We start from the raw sequence: 23,049 nt of genomic DNA, 5'->3' as shown, positions 1-23,049 counted from the left end.
CCTGAAATATGTTTACATCACTGAAGTATAGACACCTCAGGATTGAGGTAACTGAGGGTGAGGCTGAAAACGCTACAGGCTGATTCTATAACACTTCACGAATTAAGGACAGGATTTGAAACACTATTTACTCCAACTTGACACTAGCCATCCAACACTAAATGGTGGTTTGGTGTATTTTTACTTTCTGAAAAAATATATTTGAGAATTTAGCCTACAGACTTTCATAATCTATTTGAGCTCCTTCAGGGAATGGAAACCTCCACATACACATGAAGACAATAGACTTTTTATATTCTCTACAATACAGCCTTGCCACATATTATTTAAAAAGTTAGCTAAGCATGAGCTTATTGGCCATGTGACACCGCTGCAGCAGCCAATGAACATTCAGCTTACCAGGTTACCCACAAACAGCATTTTGCTAAAGTCATCTGTCATTGGGTAGTGCTCCAGAGCCATGAAGAGGGTGTTGAGGACAATGCAGATGGTAATAGCCAGGTCCAGAAAGGGGTCCATCACCACCATATTCACCATTTCTTTCACCCTCAGCCACAGCGGACAGCAGTCCCAGATCAGATACCTCTGTGCAAAGCGATACCAGCAGGGGTGGCACTTCTGATGAGACTCTTCCAGCTCTACAAATAAATCACCCCAAACAATATTGAATCAACGTGGAATGGGAGGCTGCGTCTTTACAAGCTAGTACTGTAGCTCTCCGATGTGGGTCACACAACTGCACAGAATTCCTCATATGCAGATACTGTACAGTATATGTAATCAGGATTTGAACTGTATCATGGTGCACACACACACACACACACACACACACACACACCTCTGTATTTATTCGGTAACCCTTTACATTAAGTGTCTCTAATTACTGTGTATTTACATAGTAGTTACTTTGTATATACAAGTGTACTCACATATAATTACAATGTTATTATGCATCGTTACTATGTGTACATCTTTTTGCATGATGTATGTGTACACAATTTTTTGCATTAGGGTTAGGGTTAGGGTTAGTATGTAAGTACACATTTGTATGAGAAAGGGGATAGGGTTAGGGTTAGGGTTAGGGATAGGGATAGGGTTAAGGATAGGGATAGGGTTAGTGTTAGGGTTAGGGATAGGGATAGGGTTAAGGATAGGGATAGGGTTAGTGTTAGGGTTAGGGATAGGGTCAGGGTTAGGATAAGGAATAGGGATAGGGATAGGATTAGGGTTATTGTTAGGGTTAGGGTTAGGGTTAGGGAGAGGGTTAGGGTTAGGCTTAGAGATAGGGATAGGGTTATGACTTGGAATAGGTTAGGCTTAGGGATAGGGATAGGGCTGGGGATTGGGGTAGGGACAGTGGTAGGGTTAGGATTTGGGATAGGCATAGGGTTAGGATCATGTTGTGCAACAAAACGTACACATTGAGTACATTGTAACTATACATAATAACATTGTAATGATGTGTAAGTTCACATGTATTTAATAAGCAACTACAATGTAAGTACACAGTAATTAGAGACACTTCATATAAATTGTTACCATGTATTGTTGTGCAGTGACATCTAAGACTGTGTTTACTCACATACATACACATGCATGGACCATATTAACATTCTTTTTTTGCACAGTATCTTTGCTCTTAACCGTGCCTTTACTATAATTTCACTCTGTACTTACCACACTTTCTCAAGTGTATACCTTGCTTTACCATACGTATCTGTGATTGTCGTATCACGCCTGTGCTTTACAATGCTTCCACTGTAGTTTACTGAGCGGTACATACAGGCATGCTTTCAGTCTTGTTTTGAAAAGTCTCTTCTGTGACTGTGTTGTGGTCCCTCAGCCCACTCAATGCTCAGCTGGCTGACTAGCAGTGCTCTATGGCCTGTTTCACACAGGCCTTCGAAAGCTTGATGTGACTTTCATTCATTTTTTTACTGAAATGACCAAACATTACCAATAATGAAATCTTCTATTAATGATAAAATCTCCTGGATTGGTAAATATAAATGACTAAAGCTAACCAATTCAATAACATGCTGTGTTAAACAAATTGAATTATTAACTACATTTAAATTACTTTCAATAAAAAGGAATCTGTCCTTTCCAGAAGCTGTCACTATTCATATTTCTTGTGATGCTTTAAAATAGCTTTGAGTAATTTGTGTTGCGCGTGTCTGGGGTTAATCCAGTTGAAGTGTAAAGTACAATGATGTGCATGTAGCTGAACTATAAAGATACCCTCGCAGGGTGTTCTTGGACAGCAGTGGATGGGGACTCTGTGGAGCAACTAAACAGCAATCACAGCCCGGTCCTTTCAGAGTCTTCTGTGACAGAATCAGGATTGGCTTTTTGTCTAGAAACCAATGCAAGGAATATAAATAAGAGCTGATCTACACTAACGGAAGACTATTCTACAGGACACAGATGCACAAAAGCAGAATCATTTTGTAAAGCTTTTTTTTTCATTTTTATTATCTGTGGTGAGTGTTTAGAGCAACATGAATTTTATGACTCTTGAATGCCAAGAATGAGAACTCACGGTGTGACCCAGTGCTGAGATACTGTCTGTATTGTTCTCCTTGTATATATATATATATATATATATATATATATATATATATATATATAGAGAGAGAGAGAGAGAGAGAGAGAGAGAGAGAGAGAGAGAGAGAGAGAGAGAGAGAGAGAGAGAGAGAGAGAGAGAGAGAGAGAGCCTCTGTCAGTCTTTATTGATTTTGGCAAAACAGCCAAAGACTAAACCTCCTGACTAAACACAGACATCATAAGCTATCGTTTCCTTCCAACACTGACCTCTGAAATTTTAGACAGGGCTGATACGAGAATGTTTTATTGTCACATAATAAAAAATGTCAGCTAAACAAGTTTTAATTTGTGTTTAGTACAATAGAGTATTGTACCAGACACACAACAGAAACATCTGTCTGCCCAGTGACTCAATTCTGCTGTTTAACCCTTTCAGTCCTGTCGGGACTTGTCATATCCGTATGGTAACGTAGGTGCCAGTCTGAGGTAGTGTATAAATATATGAAAAGATACTCATGTATACTCAGTAAAGGAGTGCCTCCTTCAGCTTGAAAAAAATAATTCAGGGCCAAAGGGGTTAATAAACATCGACTCGCGACCGTGTTTGTGTATATTGTGTGTGTTAATACCATTTAATAGTGTCTATTGTTTGAGGACTTTGGATTTTACTGAGCCATACACATTGCCAGTTCTCATTGTTATTTATTGTTGTCAAGTGATGTTGGATTACAAATAAAACCATCATTTCACGAGTAACTTTGTTGCTTGTTATTACCTGGAGCACTGCATCACCTCTACACCTGCACGCTGCAAACCACTTTGACACACTTAGCTACCATTATTTAACAGTAATGAGTGGAACAAATTAGCAATAACATTTCTAGCTGCTAGACTACACAATTCAGCTTATAAGAAACTGTGAGCTCTGATGGGCTGAATAGCTTATTCCCATCATAAACTGTCTCGTGATCTTGTAGCTTTGCAGTACTTTCATTTGTACATATTTATTTATTTATGTATGTATTCATTAATTAATAAATTAATTAATTAATTTATTTATTTATTATTATTATTATTATTATTATTATTATTATTATTATTATTATTATTATTTAAAGATTTTGCTAGGCGTAACACTGTCAAAGTAAAATAATTTGAAAACATTCTTCTGTCTTTGTAATATATTGTATTGAATACATCTTCAGTAAATGCTGATTTGATTTACATTAATAGTTTCTAATTTTATTAATGCATTCATCACAATTCATTTACCATGGATTTCCACTGTATTTCAATCTGAGCTGAGTGGAAATCCTTAGTCTACCAGTTGAATTAAAGGTTTCATTCTTGTGTTTATAAAGCTTGAGAAGAATGCTTGGGGCTCCTCTTTGTCAGCTCATGTGTGGCAGTCCCGTTCTGACACTAAGCAGGGCAGCTTTCTGAGATGCAATCCGAGGAGTGGGAGAGGAGTTATCGTTATTACCATTAGTACTGTGGTTTCTGTGCATTGGCAGATGTGCAATATAGACAACATGCACATATTCCATATACTTTAATATGGTGTTCATGCTTGACACAAAAGCTGTCCCCGTCAACAGAAGGTAGGAAGCACTTTTTTACACAGAGAGTTATAAATGCATGGAACAGCCCAGCAGATGACATAGTAGGGTCGAAAACATTTAAAACAAGACTGGATTGTGTGGTTTTAAATGAGTTCGCCCCAGTAGGGGATAATGATATGCTAACAAGGCACTAGCCTTGATGGGCCAAATGGCGTGTTATCACTTCCACTCCCCATTATCAGACTTGAAGACCATACATTACACGACAGCAGTATGAGCTCTCACCTTCCATGGCGTTGGTGAGAACGCTGGCTGCACTCAGAGCTCGCTCTCTCTGGAATGTCTCGCTCCAGGTATCCACGGAAAGCCGATGAGCGTTCTGCCTGCTGCCTAACTCATTTTCAGGGAAGGTTTTCTGCTAAAAACAAAGAACATAGAGCGTAAGAAAAATGATGGACGAGAGGAAGCTGTTCAACCAATCAATGCAAATCGGTCCCTAAAGTAGTAACCAATTGCCTTCAGAACTGTCAAGATCTCAATGATACACGGCTAACCATTTCACACCCTCATCACTCTGTCCTTTCTCCTAACCACTGCCTCATCACTCTCTGTGTAGAGAAGAGTCTCCTACCCACTGCCTCATCACTCTCTGTGTAGAGAAGAGTCTCCTACCCACTGCCTCATCACTCTCTGTGTAGAGAAGAGTCTCCTACCTGCTGCCTCTTCACTCTCTGTGTAGAGAAGAGTCTCCTACCCGTTGCCTCATCACTCTCTGTGTAGAGAAGAGTCTCCTACCCACTGCCTCATCACTCTCTGTGTAGAGAAGAGTCTCCTATCCACTGCCTCATCACTCTCTGTGTAAAGAAGAGTCTCCTACCCACTGTCTCATCACTCTCTGTGTAGAGAAGAGTCTCCTACCCGCTGCCTCTTCACTCTCTGTGTAGAGAAGAGTCTGCTACCCGTTGCCTCTTCACTCTCTGTGTAGAGAAGAGTCTCCTACCCACTGTCTCATCACTCTCTGTGTAAAGAAGAGTCTCCAACCCACTGCCTCGTCACTCTCTGTGTAGAGAAGAGTCTCCTACCAACCGCCTCATCGCTCTCTGTGTAGAGAAGAGTCTCCAACCCACTGCCTCATCACTCTCTGTGTAAAGAAGAGTCTCCTACCCGCCGCCTCTTCACTCTCTGTGTAGAGAAGAGTCTCCTACCCGCCGCCTCGTCACTCTCTGTGTAGAGAAGAGTCTCCTACCCGCCGCCTCGTCACTCTCTGTGTAGAGAAGAGTCTCCTACCCGCCGTCTCGTCACTCTCTGTGTAGAGAAGAGTCTCCTACCCGCCGTCTCGTCACTCTCTGTGTAGAGAAGAGTCTCCTACCCACTGCCTCGTCACTCTCTGTGTAGAGAAGAGTCTCCTACCCACCTCCTCATCACTCTCTGTGTAGAGAAGAGTCTCCAACCCACTACCTCATCGCTCTCTGTGTAGATAAGAGTCTCCTACCCGCTGCCTCATCACTCTCTGTGTAGAGAAGAGTCTCCGACCCACTGCCTCATCACTCTCTGTGTAGAGAAGAGTCTCCTACCCACTGCCTCATCACTCTCTGTGTAAAGAAGAGTCTCCTACCCACTACCTCATCACTCTCTGTGTAGAGAAGAGTCTCCTACCCGCTGCCTCATCACTCTCTGTGTAAAGAATAGTCTCCAACCCACTGTCTCATCACTCTCTGTGTACAGAAGAGTCTCCTACCCACTGTCTAATCACTCTCTGTGTAGAGAAGAGTCTCCTACCCACCGCCTCATCACTCTCTGTGTAGAGAAGAGTCTCCTACCCACTGTCTCATCACTCTCTGTGTAGAGAAGAGTCTCCTACCCGCCGTCTCGTCACTCTCTGTGTAGAGAAGAGTCTCCTACCCGCCGCCTCGTCACTCTCTGTGTAGAGAAGAGTCTCCTACCCGCTGCCTCATCACTCTCTGTGTAGAGAAGAGTCTCCTACCCACTGCCTCATCACTCTCTGTGTAGAGAAGAGTCTCCTACCCGCTGCCTCATCACTCTCTGTGTAAAGAAGAGTCTCCAACCCACTGTCTCATCACTCTCTGTGTAAAGAAGAGTCTCCAACCCACTGTCTCATCACTCTCTGTGTAGAGAAGAGTCTCCTACCCACTGCCTCATCACTCTCTGTGTAGAGAAGAGTCTCCTACCCACTGCCTCATCACTCTCTGTGTAGAGAAGAGTCTCCTACCCACTGCCTCATCACTCTCTGTGTAGAGAAGAGTCTCCTACCCACCGCCTCATCACTCTCTGTGTAGAGAAGAGTCTCCTACCCACTGCCTCATCACTCTCTGTGTAGAGAAGAGTCTCCTACCCACTGCCTCATCACTCTCTGTGTAGAGAAGAGTCTCCAACCCACTGCCTCATCACTCTCTGTGTAAAGAAGAGTCTCCTACCCACCTGCCTCATCACTCTCTGTGTAGAGAAGAGTCTCCTACCCACTGCCTCATCACTCTCTGTGTAGAGAAGAGTCTCCTACCCACTGCCTCATCACTCTCTGTGTAGAGAAGAGTCTCCTACCCACTGCCTCATCACTCTCTGTGTAGAGAAGAGTCTCCTACCCACCGCCTCATCACTCTCTGTGTAGAGAAGAGTCTCCTACCCACCGCCTCATCACTCTCTGTGTAGAGAAGAGTCTCCTACCCACTGCCTCATCACTCTCTGTGTAAAGAAGAGTCTCCTACCCACTGTCTCATCACTCTCTGTGTAGAGAAGAGTCTCCTACCCACTGTCTCATCACTCTCTGTGTAAAGAAGAGTCTCCTACCCACTGTCTCATCACTCTCTGTGTAGAGAAGAGTCTCCTACCCACCGCCTCATCACTCTCTGTGTAGAGAAGAGTCTCCAACCCACTGCCTCATCACTCTCTGTGTAGAGAAGAGTCTCCTACCCGCTGCCTCATCACTCTCTGTGTAAAGAAGAGTCTCCTACCCACTGCCTCATCACTCTCTGTGTAGAGAAGAGTCTCCTACCCGCTGCCTCATCACTCTCTGTGTAAAGAAGAGTCTCCAACCCACTACCTCATCGCTCTCTGTGTAGAGAAGAGTCTCCTACCCGCTGCCTCATCACTCTCTGTGTAAAGAATAGTCTCCAACCCACTGTCTCATCACTCTCTGTGTAGAGAAGAGTCTGCCTCATCACTCTCTGTGTAGAGAAGAGTCTCCTACCCACCGCCTCATCACTCTCTGTGTAGAGAAGAGTCTCCAACCCACTACCTCATCGCTCTCTGTGTAGAGAAGAGTCTCCTACCCGCTGCCTCATCACTCTCTGTGTAGAGAAGAGTCTCCTACCCACCGCCTCATCACTCTCTGTGTAGAGAAGAGTCTCCAACCCACTACCTCATCACTCTCTGTGTAGAGAAGAGTCTCCTACCCACTGCCTCATCACTCTCTGTGTAAAGAATAGTCTCCAACCCACTGCCTCATCACTCTCTGTGTAAAGAAGAGTCTCCTACCCGCTGCCTCCTCACTCTCTGTGTAAAGAATAGTCTCCTACCCGCCGTCTCATCACTCTGTGTAAAGAAAAGTTTCCAACCCACTGTCTCATCACTCTGTGTAAAGAAGAGTCTCCTACCCACTGTCTCATCACTCTCTGTGTAAAGAAGAGTCTCCAACCCACTGTCTCATCACTCTGTGTAAGGAAGAGTCTCCTATCCACTGTCTCATCACTCTCTGTGTAAAGAAAAGTCTCCTACCCACTGCCTCATCACTCTCTGTGTAAAGAATAGTCTCCAACCCACTATCTCATCACTCTCTGTGTAGAGAAGAGTCTCCTACCCGCTGCCTCATCACTCTCTGTGTAGAGAAGAGTCTCCTACCCACTGTCTCATCACTCTCTGTGTAGAGAAGAGTCTCCTACCCGCCGCCTCATCACTCTGTGTAGAGAAGAGTCTCCTACCCACTGTCTCATCACTCTCTGTGTAAAGAAGAGTCTCCTACCCACTGTCTCATCACTCTGTGTAAAGAAGAGTCTCCTATCCACTGTCTCATCACTCTCTGTGTAAAGTCTCCTACCCACTGCCTCATCACTCTCTGTGTAAAGAATAGTCTCTAACCCAATATCTCAACACTCTCTGTGTAGAGAAGAGTCTCATACCCGCTGCCTCATCACTCTCTGTGTAGAGAAGAGTCTCCAACCCACTGTCTCATCACTCTCTGTGTAAAGAAGAGTCTCCAACCCACCGCCTCATCACTCTGTGTAAAGAAGAGTCTCCTACCCACTGTTTCATCACTCTCTGTGTAAAGAAGAGTCTCCAACCCACTGTCTCATCACTCTGTGTAAGGAAGAGTCTCCTATCCACTGTCTCATCACTCTCTGTGTAAAGAAAAGTCTCCAACCCACTGTCTCATCACTCTTTGTGTAAAGAAGAGTCTCCAACCCGCCGTCTCATCACTCTGTGTAAAGAAAAGTCTCCAACCCACTGTCTCATCACTCTGTGTAAAGAAGAGTCTCCTACCCACTGTCTCATCACTCTCTGTGTAAAGAAGAGTCTCCAACCCACTGTCTCATCACTCTGTGTAAGGAAAAGTCTCCTATCCACTGTCTCATCACTCTCTGTGTAAAGAAAAGTCTCCAACCCACCCACTGTCTCATCACTCTCTGTGTAAAGAAGAGTCTCCTACCCACTGTCTCATCACTCTGTGTAAAGAAGAGTCTCCTACCCGCTGCCTCATCACTCTCTGTGTAGAGAAGAGTCTCCTACCCACCGCCTCATCACTCTCTGTGTAGAGAAGAGTCTCCTACCCACCGCCTCATCACTCTCTGTGTAGAGAAGAGTCTCCTACCCGCTGTCTCATCACTCTCTGTGTAGAGAAGAGTCTCCTACCCACTGTCTCATCACTCTCTGTGTAGAGAAGAGTCTCCTACCCACTGTCTCATCACTCTCTGTGTAAAGAAGAGTCTCCTACCCACTGTCTCATCACTCTCTGTGTAGAGAAGAGTCTCCTTCCTGCTGCCTCATCACTCTCTGTGTAAAGAAGAGTCTCCTACCCACTGTCTCATCACTCTCTGTGTAGAGAAGAGTCTCCTACCCGCTGCCTCATCACTCTCTGTGTAAAGAAGAGTCTCCAACCCACTGTCTCTCACTCTCTGTGTAGAGAAGAGTCTCCTACCTGCTGTAGAGAAGAGTCTCCTACCCACTGTCTCATCACTCTCTGTGTAGAGAAGAGTCTCCTACCCACTGCCTCATCACTCTCTGTGTAGAGAAGAGTCTCCTACCCACTGCCTCATCACTCTCTGTGTAAAGAAGAGTCTCCTACCCACTGTCTCATCACTCTCTGTGTAGAGAAGAGTCTCCTACCCGCTGCCTCATCACTCTCTGTGTAAAGAATAGTCTCCAACCCACTGTCTCATCACTCTGTGTAAAGAAAAGTCTCCAACCCACTGTCTCATCACTCTGTGTAAAGAAGAGTCTCCTACCCACTGTCTCATCACTCTCTGTGTAGAGAAGAGTCTCCTACCCACTGTCTCATCACTCTCTGTGTAAAGAATAGTCTCCTACCCACTACCTCATCACTCTCTGTGTAAAGAAGAGTCTCCAACCCACTGTCTCATCACTCTGTGTAAGGAAGAGTCTCCTATCCACTGTCTCATCACTCTCTGTGTAAAGAAAAGTCTCCTACCCACTGCCTCATCACTCTCTGTGTAAAGAATAGTCTCCAACCCACTATCTCATCACTCTCTGTGTAGAGAAGAGTCTCCTACCCGCTGCCTCAACACTCTCTGTGTAGAGAAGAGTCTCCAACCCACTGTCTCATCACTCTCTGTGTAAAGAAGAGTCTCCTACCCGCCGCCTCATCACTCTGTGTAGAGAAGAGTCTCCTACCCACTCTCTCATACTCTCTGTGTAGAGAAGAGTCTCCTACCCGCTGCCTCATCACTCTCTGTGTAAAGAATAGTCTCCAACCCACTATCTCATCACTCTCTGTGTAGAGAAGAGTCTCCTACCCGCTGCCTCATCACTCTCTGTGTAGAGAAGAGTCTCCAACCCACTGTCTCATCACTCTCTGTGTAAAGAAGAGTCTCCTACCCACTGTCTCATCACTCTCTGTGTAAAGAAGAGTCTCCTACCCACTGTCTCATCACTCTCTGTGTAAAGAAGAGTCTCCTACCCACTGTCTCATCACTCTGTGTAAAGAAGAGTCTCCTATCCACTGTCTCATCACTCTGTGTAAAGAAAAGTCTCCAACCCACTGTCTCATCACTCTCTGTGTAAAGAAGAGTCTCCAACCCGCCGTCTCATCACTCTGTGTAAAGAAAAGTCTCCTACCCACTGTCTCATCACTCTCTGTGTAAAGAAGAGTCTCCTACCCACTGTCTCATCACTCTCTGTGTAAAGAAGAGTCTCCAACCCACTGTCTCATCACTCTGTGTAAAGAAGAGTCTCCTACCCACTGTCTCATCACTCTCTGTGTAAAGAAGAGTCTCCTACCCACTGTCTCATCACTCTTTGTGTAAAGAAAAGTCTCCAACCCACTGTCTCATCACTCTCTGTGTAAAGAATAGTCTCCAACCCACTATCTCATCACTCTCTGTGTAGAGAAGAGTCTCCTACCCGCTGCCTCATCACTCTCTGTGTAGAGAAGAGTCTCCTACCCGCTGCCTCATACTCTCTGTGTAGAGAAGAGTCTCCTACCCGTCGTCTCATCACTCTCTGTGTAGAGAAGAGTCTCCTATCCACTGCCTCATCACTCTCTGTGTAAAGAATAGTCTCCAACCTACTATCTCATCACTCTCTGTGTAGAGAAGAGTCTCCTACCCGCTGCCTCATCACTCTCTGTGTAGAGAAGAGTCTCCTACCCGCCGCCTCATCACTCTCTGTGTAGAGAAGAGTCTCCTACCCACTGCCTCATCACTCTCTGTGTAGAGAAGAGTCTCCTACCCACTGCCTCATCACTCTCTGTGTAGAGAAGAGTCTCCTACCCACTATCTCATCACTCTCTGTGTAGAGAAGAGTCTCCTACCCGCTGCCTCATCACTCTCTGTGTAAAGAAGAGTCTCCTACCCACCGTCTCATCACTCTGTGTAAAGAATAGTCTCCTACCCACTGTCTCATCACTCTCTGTGTAAAGAAGAGTCTCCTACCCACTGTCTCATCACTCTCTGTGTAGAGAAGAGTCTCCTACCCGCTGCCTCTTCACTCTCTGTGTAAAGAATAGTCTCCAACCCACTGTCTCATCACTCTGTGTAAAGAATAGTCTCCTACCCACTGTCTCATCACTCTGTGTAAAGAAGAGTCTCCTACCCACTGTCTCATTACTCTCAGGAATAACAAGAGCCACTTGGAATATATAAGAAGTGGGGTCATATCCTGGTTTCAATAATGCAGGCTATAGATTACTAATTTGGATGTCTTTCAACCGTCACTTGTTGACTCCTTAACGGTGTCACATGTTAAAGTCACAAGTCTAGTCAATGAATTTCACACGTGATGACGGGACAGCATACAGCTGCACAGAATGCATTGCAGCTGAACACTGACAATCCCAGCAGACAGGAGACTGAACACTGACAATCCCTACAGACAGGAGACTGAACACTGACAATCCCTACAGACAGGAGACTGAACACTGACAATACAGCAGACAGGAGACTGAACACTGACAATCACTGCAGACAGGAGACTGAACACTGACAACCCCTACAGACAGGAGACTGAACACTGACAATCACTGCAGACAGGAGACTGAACACTGACAACCCCTACAGACAGGAGACTGAACACTGACAATCCCACCTGTCTGCACATCCCTATAGCAGTGTGCTGTTTCTGGAGAGCTTGAGTTCTTCTACGAACACAAGCCTCCTCCTGATATAACGTTACACATGGGTTTTTATAGATATATTATTTTCTTTAAAATAAGTACATTCACTTGCATTTGAGTACCAGTCCTGAGTTCCTTCATTTCTTGAAGCTGACCGGAAAGCAAAAAAAGAAAAATGCTTCAGAAATACTAAAGGCTGGTTATGGGGAAGAATATTAGTGCTACACTGTGCACTGAAGCCTGTGCAACACTGAAATGCTTCCCCACAATCAGCCTTGAGAATCATACTGAAGACACATACGATATTAAACGGGTTGGAAATTATATATTAGGAAAATGTACAGTAGATGATAATAAATTATCCCTTAATACTCCTGAAGATTACCAATGACTTCCAGAGGCAAGATGGCAAGAAGTGTGACTTCAGGCAGGCCAGAAAGTAAACAAAGGCAAGGCAGGAAAGGTAAGTACGGGGAATGAGACGCGATTGCACTCAGCTTTTAATAATAAATGAAGTAATAAACAAAACACTTTACAATACACCAAACAAAAGAGCTCGGTGGCCAAAATAAACCAACAAACAAACACTGCGTGGTACAGCGGTAGCAGTTGCTTCTCTGATATTCTCCAATTCAACACAGCACTCCCGTCTCTGGCTCAAAAAGGCCTTGATCAGCCTGGAGGCGGTTCTTTTAAGGTGTGGCTGGAGCCTTAATTAATTATCAATAAAACAATTACATTGTGAAGGCTCCAGCCACATTCTCACAAGTTTTAGTTAAAAACAAACAATAAAACACAACTTTTCGCCATCATAAACACAAATATATAAATATAAATAAATACGTGCTTGACGTGGTGTACATAGTAAGACTGCCTGCTGGCAAATAGGTTGTGTGTCCACTTTACACAAATGATAGGGATTTTGATTCAGTTATTCCATATTTGCATATCTGTGATGACTTTGTAATTATGTAATGCCCTTCTGCTCCTCACTAATCACTGACACAGAGCTCTGATTGTCATTTTGGATAACCACATGTTTTGGGTAGTGGAATACCTGGTCTGCCTTATGCAAGAGAACAGTCCCCTAAGTGCATCTCAAATGAGCATGTAGCTCCACAGAGCTGGAGCTACATTTCCTAGACAACCAGGAGTCTCCCCCCTCCCCACTGCTATTTCAAACTCTCCAGGGAGCATGCTTGTTATTTCATTTTTATACCTCACGTTGTTGTGGATGTTTAAATGTTTAAAGCTAGACAACAAATTCTCTATTGGCATTTCGGCTTAGATTGTTTGCCAGACTAAGTAACTAATGTCCTTTTTCGATCACTTTTGCTTTTGAAAAGATTGCTAAAGCTGGATTTCTGAAGTCATTATTCTAATTGTTTTAAATGATCACTAGGGATATGCCGTTGTAATTTCTGTCCCCTCTGCAGCTGTGCATGGAAAATCTCAACATGGAGGCACAGAGGCAATATAGAGGAATATACAGAAATTGAAAAATAAACAAACTTACAAACGAAGTCGCCCAGTTTCAGACAAAAAAAAAAAAAAATTCAATAAATCAATAGAAAACTTACTTTGTAAGAAAGGGTGCATGTAACCAGTATAAATGGCAGTCTGTTTACCAAAGCCCCTTGCAACAGATTTGCATGGGGTATGCCAAGATCAAAACAAATGCAGAAAAAAAAAAAAAAAAATCTGGGTTGGAGGGCTTTCCAGGGTCAGCCCCAGAACAAGAGGTAAAAAATGGATTTTAAAGTCTTGGTTATAATTAAGGGTTTCTATCGTGACATTTTTTATTGATTGATTAATCATCCAACGATGAATCAATTAATCACACCTGTTTGCTTGTGATATGAAATTATATAGAAAGAAAACGACTTTGAGGCAGATGTTTGTGGAACCAATCCAGGTAACGTTTATTCTTGTGTCTCCCAGATATAGAGTAACTTGATTACGCCTTTCCCGATTATACAAACAGGAATATGAACTGATATTCCTGCAGGTGTGAAGCTGTCAAAGTAACAACCAGGACTCTTTAATCACGAATCCATTAAAACCCTGCTATACATAATGGGATTATTGTCTGATTAATAGAAACCATAGCAAGTTTCTGTAAAATATCTAATTGTCCTAATGTATCTAAATGTCACTGGTTTAAAATAATATCAATCTAGCTCACTAGTGGTAAAGAACTGACTGTTATCTTGTATTAAATGAGTCTGGCTTAAAAGCAAAACCCTTTAAAAGATGAACAGCACAAATCCATGAAGAATTCATTAAAGACAACTCCTCAGCTCAGCGTTGCTTCGAATGGCTTTAAAACAAATCCTGCTCCTGGGTACTCTCTGCTGTACTCAGCAGCACGCTTTATCAGCTTACATCACTGCAGACTTCAGCCCTGGCACATAACATCACCCATTCAATCTTTCATGTCCTCTCTCTCACACGTGCACACATGTTAAAGTGACAGTATGTATTTTTTATAATAAATCTGTTACTTACAGTTGCACCTTGAGCAGTCTTTATTTAGTTCTGTGTTTGTGGGTATTTATGTGTCACAGTCACAGTCTATAAGGGCATGCCAGGAAATAACAAAACAAAGTGAGATTCAATCTAAAAGTACTACACTACTTCATGAGCCTGTGGGATGTTATTCAATCAAACTTTCAGACACAGGCAGACAGCCCTGAACACACCATGCATTAGAAAGCAATAAGTGTGAACCTCCTTTAACGACAAATATCCATTGTACTAACAAGGGCTGATTGAATGCAGTCGTAGAAGAGAGAAATAACAGAAACAAATGTTTGGATTGAATCCCCTCTATAGGGTGTGAAATGTAAAAGACAATGCTGGTGAATTTCCACCGCAGCTAGATTCAAAGGGCAGGATTTTTAAAAAACAGGTGTTACTGCATCGAACTCGTGATACAGTAACGAGAGCTTTAGCAGCAAGCGATTCTCAAACACCAGTGTTATTGTATTGAACTCGTGATGCAGTAACGAGAGCTTTAGCAGCAAGTGATTCTCAAACACCAGTGTTATTGTATTGAACTCGTGATACAGTAACGAGAGCTTTAGCAGCATGTGATTCTCAAACACCAGTGTTATTGTATTGAACTTGTGATGCAGTAACGAGAGCTTTAGCAGCAAGCGATTCTCAAACACCACTGTTATTGTATTGAACTCGTGGTACAGTAACGAGAGCTTTAGCAGCAAGTGATTCTCAAACACCAGTGTTATTGTATTGAACTCGTGGTGCAGTAACGAGAGCTTTAGCAGCAAGTGATTCTCAAACACCAGTGTTATTGTATTGAACTCGTGGTGCAGTAACGAGAGCTTTAGCAGCAAGCGATTCTCAAACACCAGTGTTATTGTATTGAACTCGTGGTGCAGTAACGAGAGCTTTAGCAGCAAGCGATTCTCAAACACCAGTGTTATTGTATTGAACTCGTGGTGCAGTAACGAGAGCTTTAGCAGCAAGCGATTCTCAAACACCAGTGTTATTGTATTGAACTCGTGGTGCAGTAACGAGAGCTTTAGCAGCAAGTGATTCTCAAACACCAGTGTTATTGTATTGAACTCGTGATGCAGTAACGAGAGCTTTAGCAGCAAGTGATTCTCAAACACCAGTGTTATTGTATTGAACTCGTGGTGCAGTAACGAGAGCTTTAGCAGCAAGTGATTCTCAAACACCAGTGTTATTGTATTGAACTCGTGGTGCAGTAACGAGAGCTTTAGCAGCAAGTGATTCTCAAACACCAGTGTTATTGTATTGAACTCGTGGTGCAGTAACGAGAGCTTTAGCAGCAAGTGATTCTCAAACACCAGTGTTATTGTATTGAACTCGTGGTGCAGTAACGAGAGCTTTAGCAGCAAGCGATTCTCAAACACCAGTGTTATTGTATTGAACTCGTGGTGCAGTAACGAGAGCTTTAGCAGCAAGTGATTCTCAAACACCAGTGTTATTGTATTGAACTCGTGGTGCAGTAACGAGAGCTTTAGCAGCAAGTGATTCTCAAACACCAGTGTTATTGTATTGAACTCGTGGTGCAGTAACGAGAGCTTTAGCAGCAAGTGATTCTCAAACACCAGTGTTATTGTATTGAACTCGTGGTGCAGTAACGAGAGCTTTAGCAGCAAGCGATTCTCAAACACCAGTGTTATTGTATTGAACTCGTGGTGCAGTAACGAGAGCTTTAGCAGCAAGCGATTCTCAAACACCAGTGTTATTGTATTGAACTCGTGGTGCAGTAACGAGAGCTTTAGCAGCAAGCGATTCTCAAACACCAGTGTTATTGTATTGAACAGTAACGAGAGCTTTAGCAGCAAGTGATTCTCAAACACCAGTGTTATTGTATTGAACTCATGGTCGTGGTGCAGTAACGAGAGCTTTAGCAGCAAGTGATTCTCAAACACCAGTGTTATTGTATTGAACTCGTGGTGCAGTAACGAGAGCTTTAGCAGCAAGTGATTCTCAAACACCAGTGTTATTGTATTGAACTCGTGGTGCAGTAACGAGAGCTTTAGCAGCAAGTGATTCTCAAACACCAGTGTTATTGTATTGAACTCGTGGTGCAGTAACGAGAGCTTTAGCAGCAAGTGATTCTCAAACACCAGTGTTATTGTATTGAACTCGTGGTGCAGTAACGAGAGCTTTAGCAGCAAGTGATTCTCAAACACCAGTGTTATTGTATTGAACTCGTGGTGCAGTAACGAGAGCTTTAGCAGCAAGTGATTCTCAAACACCAGTGTTATTGTATTGAACTCGTGGTGCAGTAACGAGAGCTTTAGCAGCAAGTGATTCTCAAACACCAGTGTTATTGTATTGAACTCGTGGTGCAGTAACGAGAGCTTTAGCAGCAAGTGATTCTCAAACACCAGTGTTATTGTATTGAACTCGTGGTGCAGTAACGAGAGCTTTAGCAGCAAGTGATTCTCAAACACCAGTGTTATTGTATTGAACTCGTGGTGCAGTAACGAGAGCTTTAGCAGCAAGCGATTCTCAAACACCAGTGTTATTGTATTGAACTCGTGGTGCAGTAACGAGAGCTTTAGCAGCAAGTGATTCTCAAACACCAGTGTTATTGTATTGAACTCGTGGTGCAGTAACGAGAGCTTTAGCAGCAAGCGATTCTCAAACACCAGTGTTATTGTATTGAACTCGTGGTGCAGTAACGAGAGCTTTAGCAGCAAGCGATTCTCAAACACCAGTGTTATTGTATTGAACTCGTGGTGCAGTAACGAGAGCTTTAGCAGCAAGCGATTCTCAAACACCAGTGTTATTGTATTGAACTCGTGGTGCAGTAACGAGAGCTTTAGCAGCAAGTGATTCTCAAACACCAGTGTTATTGTATTGAACTCGTGGTGCAGTAACGAGAGCTTTAGCAGCAAGTGATTCTCAAACACCAGTGTTATTGTATTGAACTCGTGGTGCAGTAACGAGAGCTTTAGCAGCAAGTGATTCTCAAACACCAGTGTTATTGTATTGAACTCGTGGTGCAGTAACGAGAGCTTTAGCAGCAAGTGATTCTCAAACACCAGTGTTATTGTATTGAACTCGTGGTGCAGTAACGAGAGCTTTAGCAGCAAGCGATTCTCAAACACCAGTGTTATTGTATTGAACTCGTGGTGCAGTAACGAGAGCTTTAGCAGCAAGCGATTCTCAAACACCAGTGTTATTGTATTGAACTCGTGGTGCAGTAACGAGAGCTTTAGCAGCAAGTGATTCTCAAACACCAGTGTTATTGTATTGAACTCGTGGTGCAGTAACGAGAGCTTTAGCAGCAAGCGATTCTCAAACACCAGTGTTATTGTATTGAACTCGTGGTGCAGTAACGAGAGCTTTAGCAGCAAGCGATTCTCAAACACCAGTGTTATTGTATTGAACTCGTGGTGCAGTAACGAGAGCTTTAGCAGCAAGCGATTCTCAAACACCAGTGTTATTGTATTGAACTCGTGGTGCAGTAACGAGAGCTTTAGCAGCAAGTGATTCTCAAACACCAGTGTTATTGTATTGAACTCGTGGTGCAGTAACGAGAGCTTTAGCAGCAAGCGATTCTCAAACACCAGTGTTATTGTATTGAACTCGTGGTGCAGTAACGAGAGCTTTAGCAGCAAGCGATTCTCAAACACCAGTGTTATTGTATTGAACTCGTGGTGCAGTAACGAGAGCTTTAGCAGCAAGCGATTCTCAAACACCAGTGTTATTGTATTGAACTCGTGGTGCAGTAACGAGAGCTTTAGCAGCAAGCGATTCTCAAACACCAGTGTTATTGTATTGAACTCGTGGTGCAGTAACGAGAGCTTTAGCAGCAAGCGATTCTCAAACACCAGTGTTATTGTATTGAACTCGTGGTGCAGTAACGAGAGCTTTAGCAGCAAGCAAGTGATTCTCAAACACCAGTGTTATTGTATTGAACTCGTGGTGCAGTAACGAGAGCTTTAGCAGCAAGCGATTCTCAAACACCAGTGTTATTGTATTGAACTCGTGGTGCAGTAACGAGAGCTTTAGCAGCAAGCGATTCTCAAACACCAGTGTTATTGTATTGAACTCGTGGTGCAGTAACGAGAGCTTTAGCAGCAAGCGATTCTCAAACACCAGTGTTATTGTATTGAACTCGTGGTGCAGTAACGAGAGCTTTAGCAGCAAGCGATTCTCAAACACCAGTGTTATTGTATTGAACTCGTGGTGCAGTAACGAGAGCTTTAGCAGCAAGCGATTCTCAAACACCAGTGTTATTGTATTGAACTCGTGGTGCAGTAACGAGAGCTTTAGCAGCAAGTGATTCTCAAACACCAGTGTTATTGTATTGAACTCGTGGTGCAGTAACGAGAGCTTTAACACCAGTGTTATTGTATTGAACTATAGTGGTGCAGTAACGAGAGCTTTAGCAGCAAGCGATTCTCAAACACCAGTGTTATTGTATTGAACTCGTGGTGCAGTAACGAGAGCTTTAGCAGCAAGTGATTCTCAAACACCAGTGTTATTGTATTGAACTCGTGGTGCAGTAACGAGAGCTTTAGCAGCAAGTGATTCTCAAACACCAGTGTTATTGTATTGAACTCGTGGTGCAGTAACGAGAGCTTTAGCAGCAAGTGATTCTCAAACACCAGTGTTATTGTATTGAACTCGTGGTGCAGTAACGAGAGCTTTAGCAGCAAGTGATTCTCAAACACCAGTGTTATTGTATTGAACTCGTGGTGCAGTAACGAGAGCTTTAGCAGCAAGCGATTCTCAAACACCAGTGTTATTGTATTGAACTCGTGGTGCAGTAACGAGAGCTTTAGCAGCAAGCGATTCTCAAACACCAGTGTTATTGTATTGAACTCGTGGTGCAGTAACGAGAGCTTTAGCAGCAAGTGATTCTCAAACACCAGTGTTATTGTATTGAACTCGTGGTGCAGTAACGAGAGCTTTAGCAGCAAGTGATTCTCAAACACCAGTGTTATTGTATTGAACTCGTGGTGCAGTAACGAGAGCTTTAGCAGCAAGTGATTCTCAAACACCAGTGTTATTGTATTGAACTCGTGGTGCAGTAACGAGAGCTTTAGCAGCAAGCGATTCTCAAACACCAGTGTTATTGTATTGAACTCGTGGTGCAGTAACGAGAGCTTTAGCAGCAAGCGATTCTCAAACACCAGTGTTATTGTATTGAACTCGTGGTGCAGTAACGAGAGCTTTAGCAGCAAGCGATTCTCAAACACCAGTGTTATTGTATTGAACTCGTGGTGCAGTAACGAGAGCTTTAGCAGCAAGCGATTCTCAAACACCAGTGTTATTGTATTGAACTCGTGGTGCAGTAACGAGAGCTTTAGCAGCAAGCGATTCTCAAACACCAGTGTTATTGTATTGAACTCGTGGTGCAGTAACGAGAGCTTTAGCAGCAAGTGATTCTCAAACACCAGTGTTATTGTATTGAACTCGTGGTGCAGTAACGAGAGCTTTAGCAGCAAGTGATTCTCAAACACCAGTGTTATTGTATTGAACTCGTGGTGCAGTAACGAGAGCTTTAGCAGCAAGTGATTCTCAAACACCAGTGTTATTGTATTGAACTCGTGGTGCAGTAACGAGAGCTTTAGCAGCAAGTGATTCTCAAACACCAGTGTTATTGTATTGAACTCGTGGTGCAGTAACGAGAGCTTTAGCAGCAAGCGATTCTCAAACACCAGTGTTATTGTATTGAACTCGTGGTGCAGTAACGAGAGCTTTAGCAAGCAAGCGATTCTCAAACACCAGTGTTATTGTATTGAACTCGTGGTGCAGTAACGAGAGCTTTAGCAGCAAGCGATTCTCAAACACCAGTGTTATTGTATTGAACTCGTGGTGCAGTAACGAGAGCTTTAGCAGCAAGCGATTCTCAAACACCAGTGTTATTGTATTGAACTCGTGGTGCAGTAACGAGAGCTTTAGCAGCAAGCGATTCTCAAACACCAGTGTTATTGTATTGAACTCGTGGTGCAGTAACGAGAGCTTTAGCAGCAAGCGATTCTCAAACACCAGTGTTATTGTATTGAACTCGTGGTGCAGTAACGAGAGCTTTAGCAGCAAGCGATTCTCAAACACCAGTGTTATTGTATTGAACTCGTGGTGCAGTAACGAGAGCTTTAGCAGCAAGCGATTCTCAAACACCAGTGTTATTGTATTGAACTCGTGGTGCAGTAACGAGAGCTTTAGCAGCAAGCGATTCTCAAACACCAGTGTTATTGTATTGAACTCGTGGTGCAGTAACGAGAGCTTTAGCAGCAAGCGATTCTCAAACACCAGTGTTATTGTATTGAACTCGTGGTGCAGTAACGAGAGCTTTAGCAGCAAGTGATTCTCAAACACCAGTGTTATTGTATTGAACTCGTGGTGCAGTAACGAGAGCTTTAGCAGCAAGTGAACTCGTGGTGCAGTAAAAACACCAGTGTTATTGTATTGAACTCGTGGTGCAGTAACGAGAGCTTTAGCAGCAAGCGATTCTCAAACACCAGTGTTATTGTATTGAACTCGTGGTGCAGTAACGAGAGCTTTAGCAGCAAGCGATTCTCAAACACCAGTGTTATTGTATTGAACTCGTGGTGCAGTAACGAGAGCTTTAGCAGCAAGCGATTCTCAAACACCAGTGTTATTGTATTGAACTCGTGGTGCAGTAACGAGAGCTTTAGCAGCAAGCGATTCTCAAACACCAGTGTTATTGTATTGAACTCGTGGTGCAGTAACGAGAGCTTTAGCAGCAAGCGATTCTCAAACACCAGTGTTATTGTATTGAACTCGTGGTGCAGTAACGAGAGCTTTAGCAGCAAGTGATTCTCAAACACCAGTGTTATTGTATTGAACTCGTGGTGCAGTAACGAGAGCTTTAGCAGCAAGTGATTCTCAAACACCAGTGTTATTGTATTGAACTCGTGGTGCAGTAACGAGAGCTTTAGCAGCAAGTGATTCTCAAACACCAGTGTTATTGTATTGAACTCGTGGTGCAGTAACGAGAGCTTTAGCAGCAAGCGATTCTCAAACACCAGTGTTATTGTATTGAACTCGTGGTGCAGTAACGAGAGCTTTAGCAGCAAGTGATTCTCAAACACCAGTGTTATTGTATTGAACTCGTGGTGCAGTAACGAGAGCTTTAGCAGCAAGCGATTCTCAAACACCAGTGTTATTGTATTGAACTCGTGGTGCAGTAACGAGAGCTTTAGCAGCAAGTGATTCTCAAACACCAGTGTTATTGTATTGAACTCGTGGTGCAGTAACGAGAGCTTTAGCAGCAAGCGATTCTCAAACACCAGTGTTATTGTATTGAACTCGTGGTGCAGTAACGAGAGCTTTAGCAGCAAGCGATTCTCAAACACCAGTGTTATTGTATTGAACTCGTGGTGCAGTAACGAGAGCTTTAGCAGCAAGCGATTCTCAAACACCAGTGTTATTGTATTGAACTCGTGGTGCAGTAACGAGAGCTTTAGCAGCAAGCGATTCTCAAACACCAGTGTTATTGTATTGAACTCGTGGTGCAGTAACGAGAGCTTTAGCAGCAAGCGATTCTCAAACACCAGTGTTATTGTATTGAACTCGTGGTGCAGTAACGAGAGCTTTAGCAGCAAGTGATTCTCAAACACCAGTGTTATTGTATTGAACTCGTGGTGCAGTAACGAGAGCTTTAGCAGCAAGCGATTCTCAAACACCAGTGTTATTGTATTGAACTCGTGGTGCAGTAACGAGAGCTTTAGCAGCAAGCGATTCTCAAACACCAGTGTTATTGTATTGAACTCGTGGTGCAGTAACGAGAGCTTTAGCAGCAAGCGATTCTCAAACACCAGTGTTATTGTATTGAACTCGTGGTGCAGTAACGAGAGCTTTAGCAGCAAGCGATTCTCAAACACCAGTGTTATTGTATTGAACTCGTGGTGCAGTAACGAGAGCTTTAGCAGCAAGCGATTCTCAAACACCAGTGTTATTGTATTGAACTCGTGGTGCAGTAACGAGAGCTTTAGCAGCAAGCGATTCTCAAACACCAGTGTTATTGTATTGAACTCGTGGTGCAGTAACGAGAGCTTTAGCAGCAAGCGATTCTCAAACACCAGTGTTATTGTATTGAACTCGTGGTGCAGTAACGAGAGCTTTAGCAGCAAGCGATTCTCAAACACCAGTGTTATTGTATTGAACTCGTGGTGCAGTAACGAGAGCTTTAGCAGCAAGCGATTCTCAAACACCAGTGTTATTGTATTGAACTCGTGGTGCAGTAACGAGAGCTTTAGCAGCAAGTGATTCTCAAACACCAGTGTTATTGTATTGAACTCGTGGTGCAGTAACGAGAGCTTTAGCAGCAAGCGATTCTCAAACACCAGTGTTATTGTATTGAACTCGTGGTGCAGTAACGAGAGCTTTAGCAGCAAGTGATTCTCAAACACCAGTGTTATTGTAGCAGCAAGAGATTCTCAAACACCAGTGTTATTGAACTCGTGGTGCAGTAACGAGAGCTTTAGCAGCAAGCGATTCTCAAACACCAGTGTTATTGTATTGAACTCGTGGTGCAGTAACGAGAGCTTTAGCAGCAAGCGATTCTCAAACACCAGTGTTATTGTATTGAACTCGTGGTGCAGTAACGAGAGCTTTAGCAGCAAGCGATTCTCAAACACCAGTGTTATTGTATTGAAC

General features: G+C 43.4%; 1 protein-coding gene across 2 annotated transcripts in view; it reads right to left on the bottom strand.

Annotated features, from left to right (window-relative positions):
* LOC121314040 (sodium channel protein type 4 subunit alpha-like) overlaps positions 1-23,049 on the bottom strand; it is a 189,053-nt gene that overhangs the window by 91,662 nt on the left and 74,342 nt on the right. For both annotated transcript variants that reach the window (XM_041246825.1, XM_041246826.1), the window contains exons 13-14: positions 4,395-4,527; positions 400-638 (exon numbers count right to left, since the gene is read on the bottom strand). In XM_041246825.1, the coding sequence (XP_041102759.1) occupies positions 400-638; positions 4,395-4,527 (372 nt within the window). The remainder of the gene's footprint in view (positions 1-399; positions 639-4,394; positions 4,528-23,049) is intronic.

Source organism: Polyodon spathula, chromosome 4, assembly GCF_017654505.1.
Source record: "Polyodon spathula isolate WHYD16114869_AA chromosome 4, ASM1765450v1, whole genome shotgun sequence".
NCBI classification, from domain to species: Eukaryota; Metazoa; Chordata; class Actinopteri; order Acipenseriformes; family Polyodontidae; genus Polyodon; species Polyodon spathula.
This window is presented reverse-complemented; position numbering and strand designations above follow the sequence as displayed.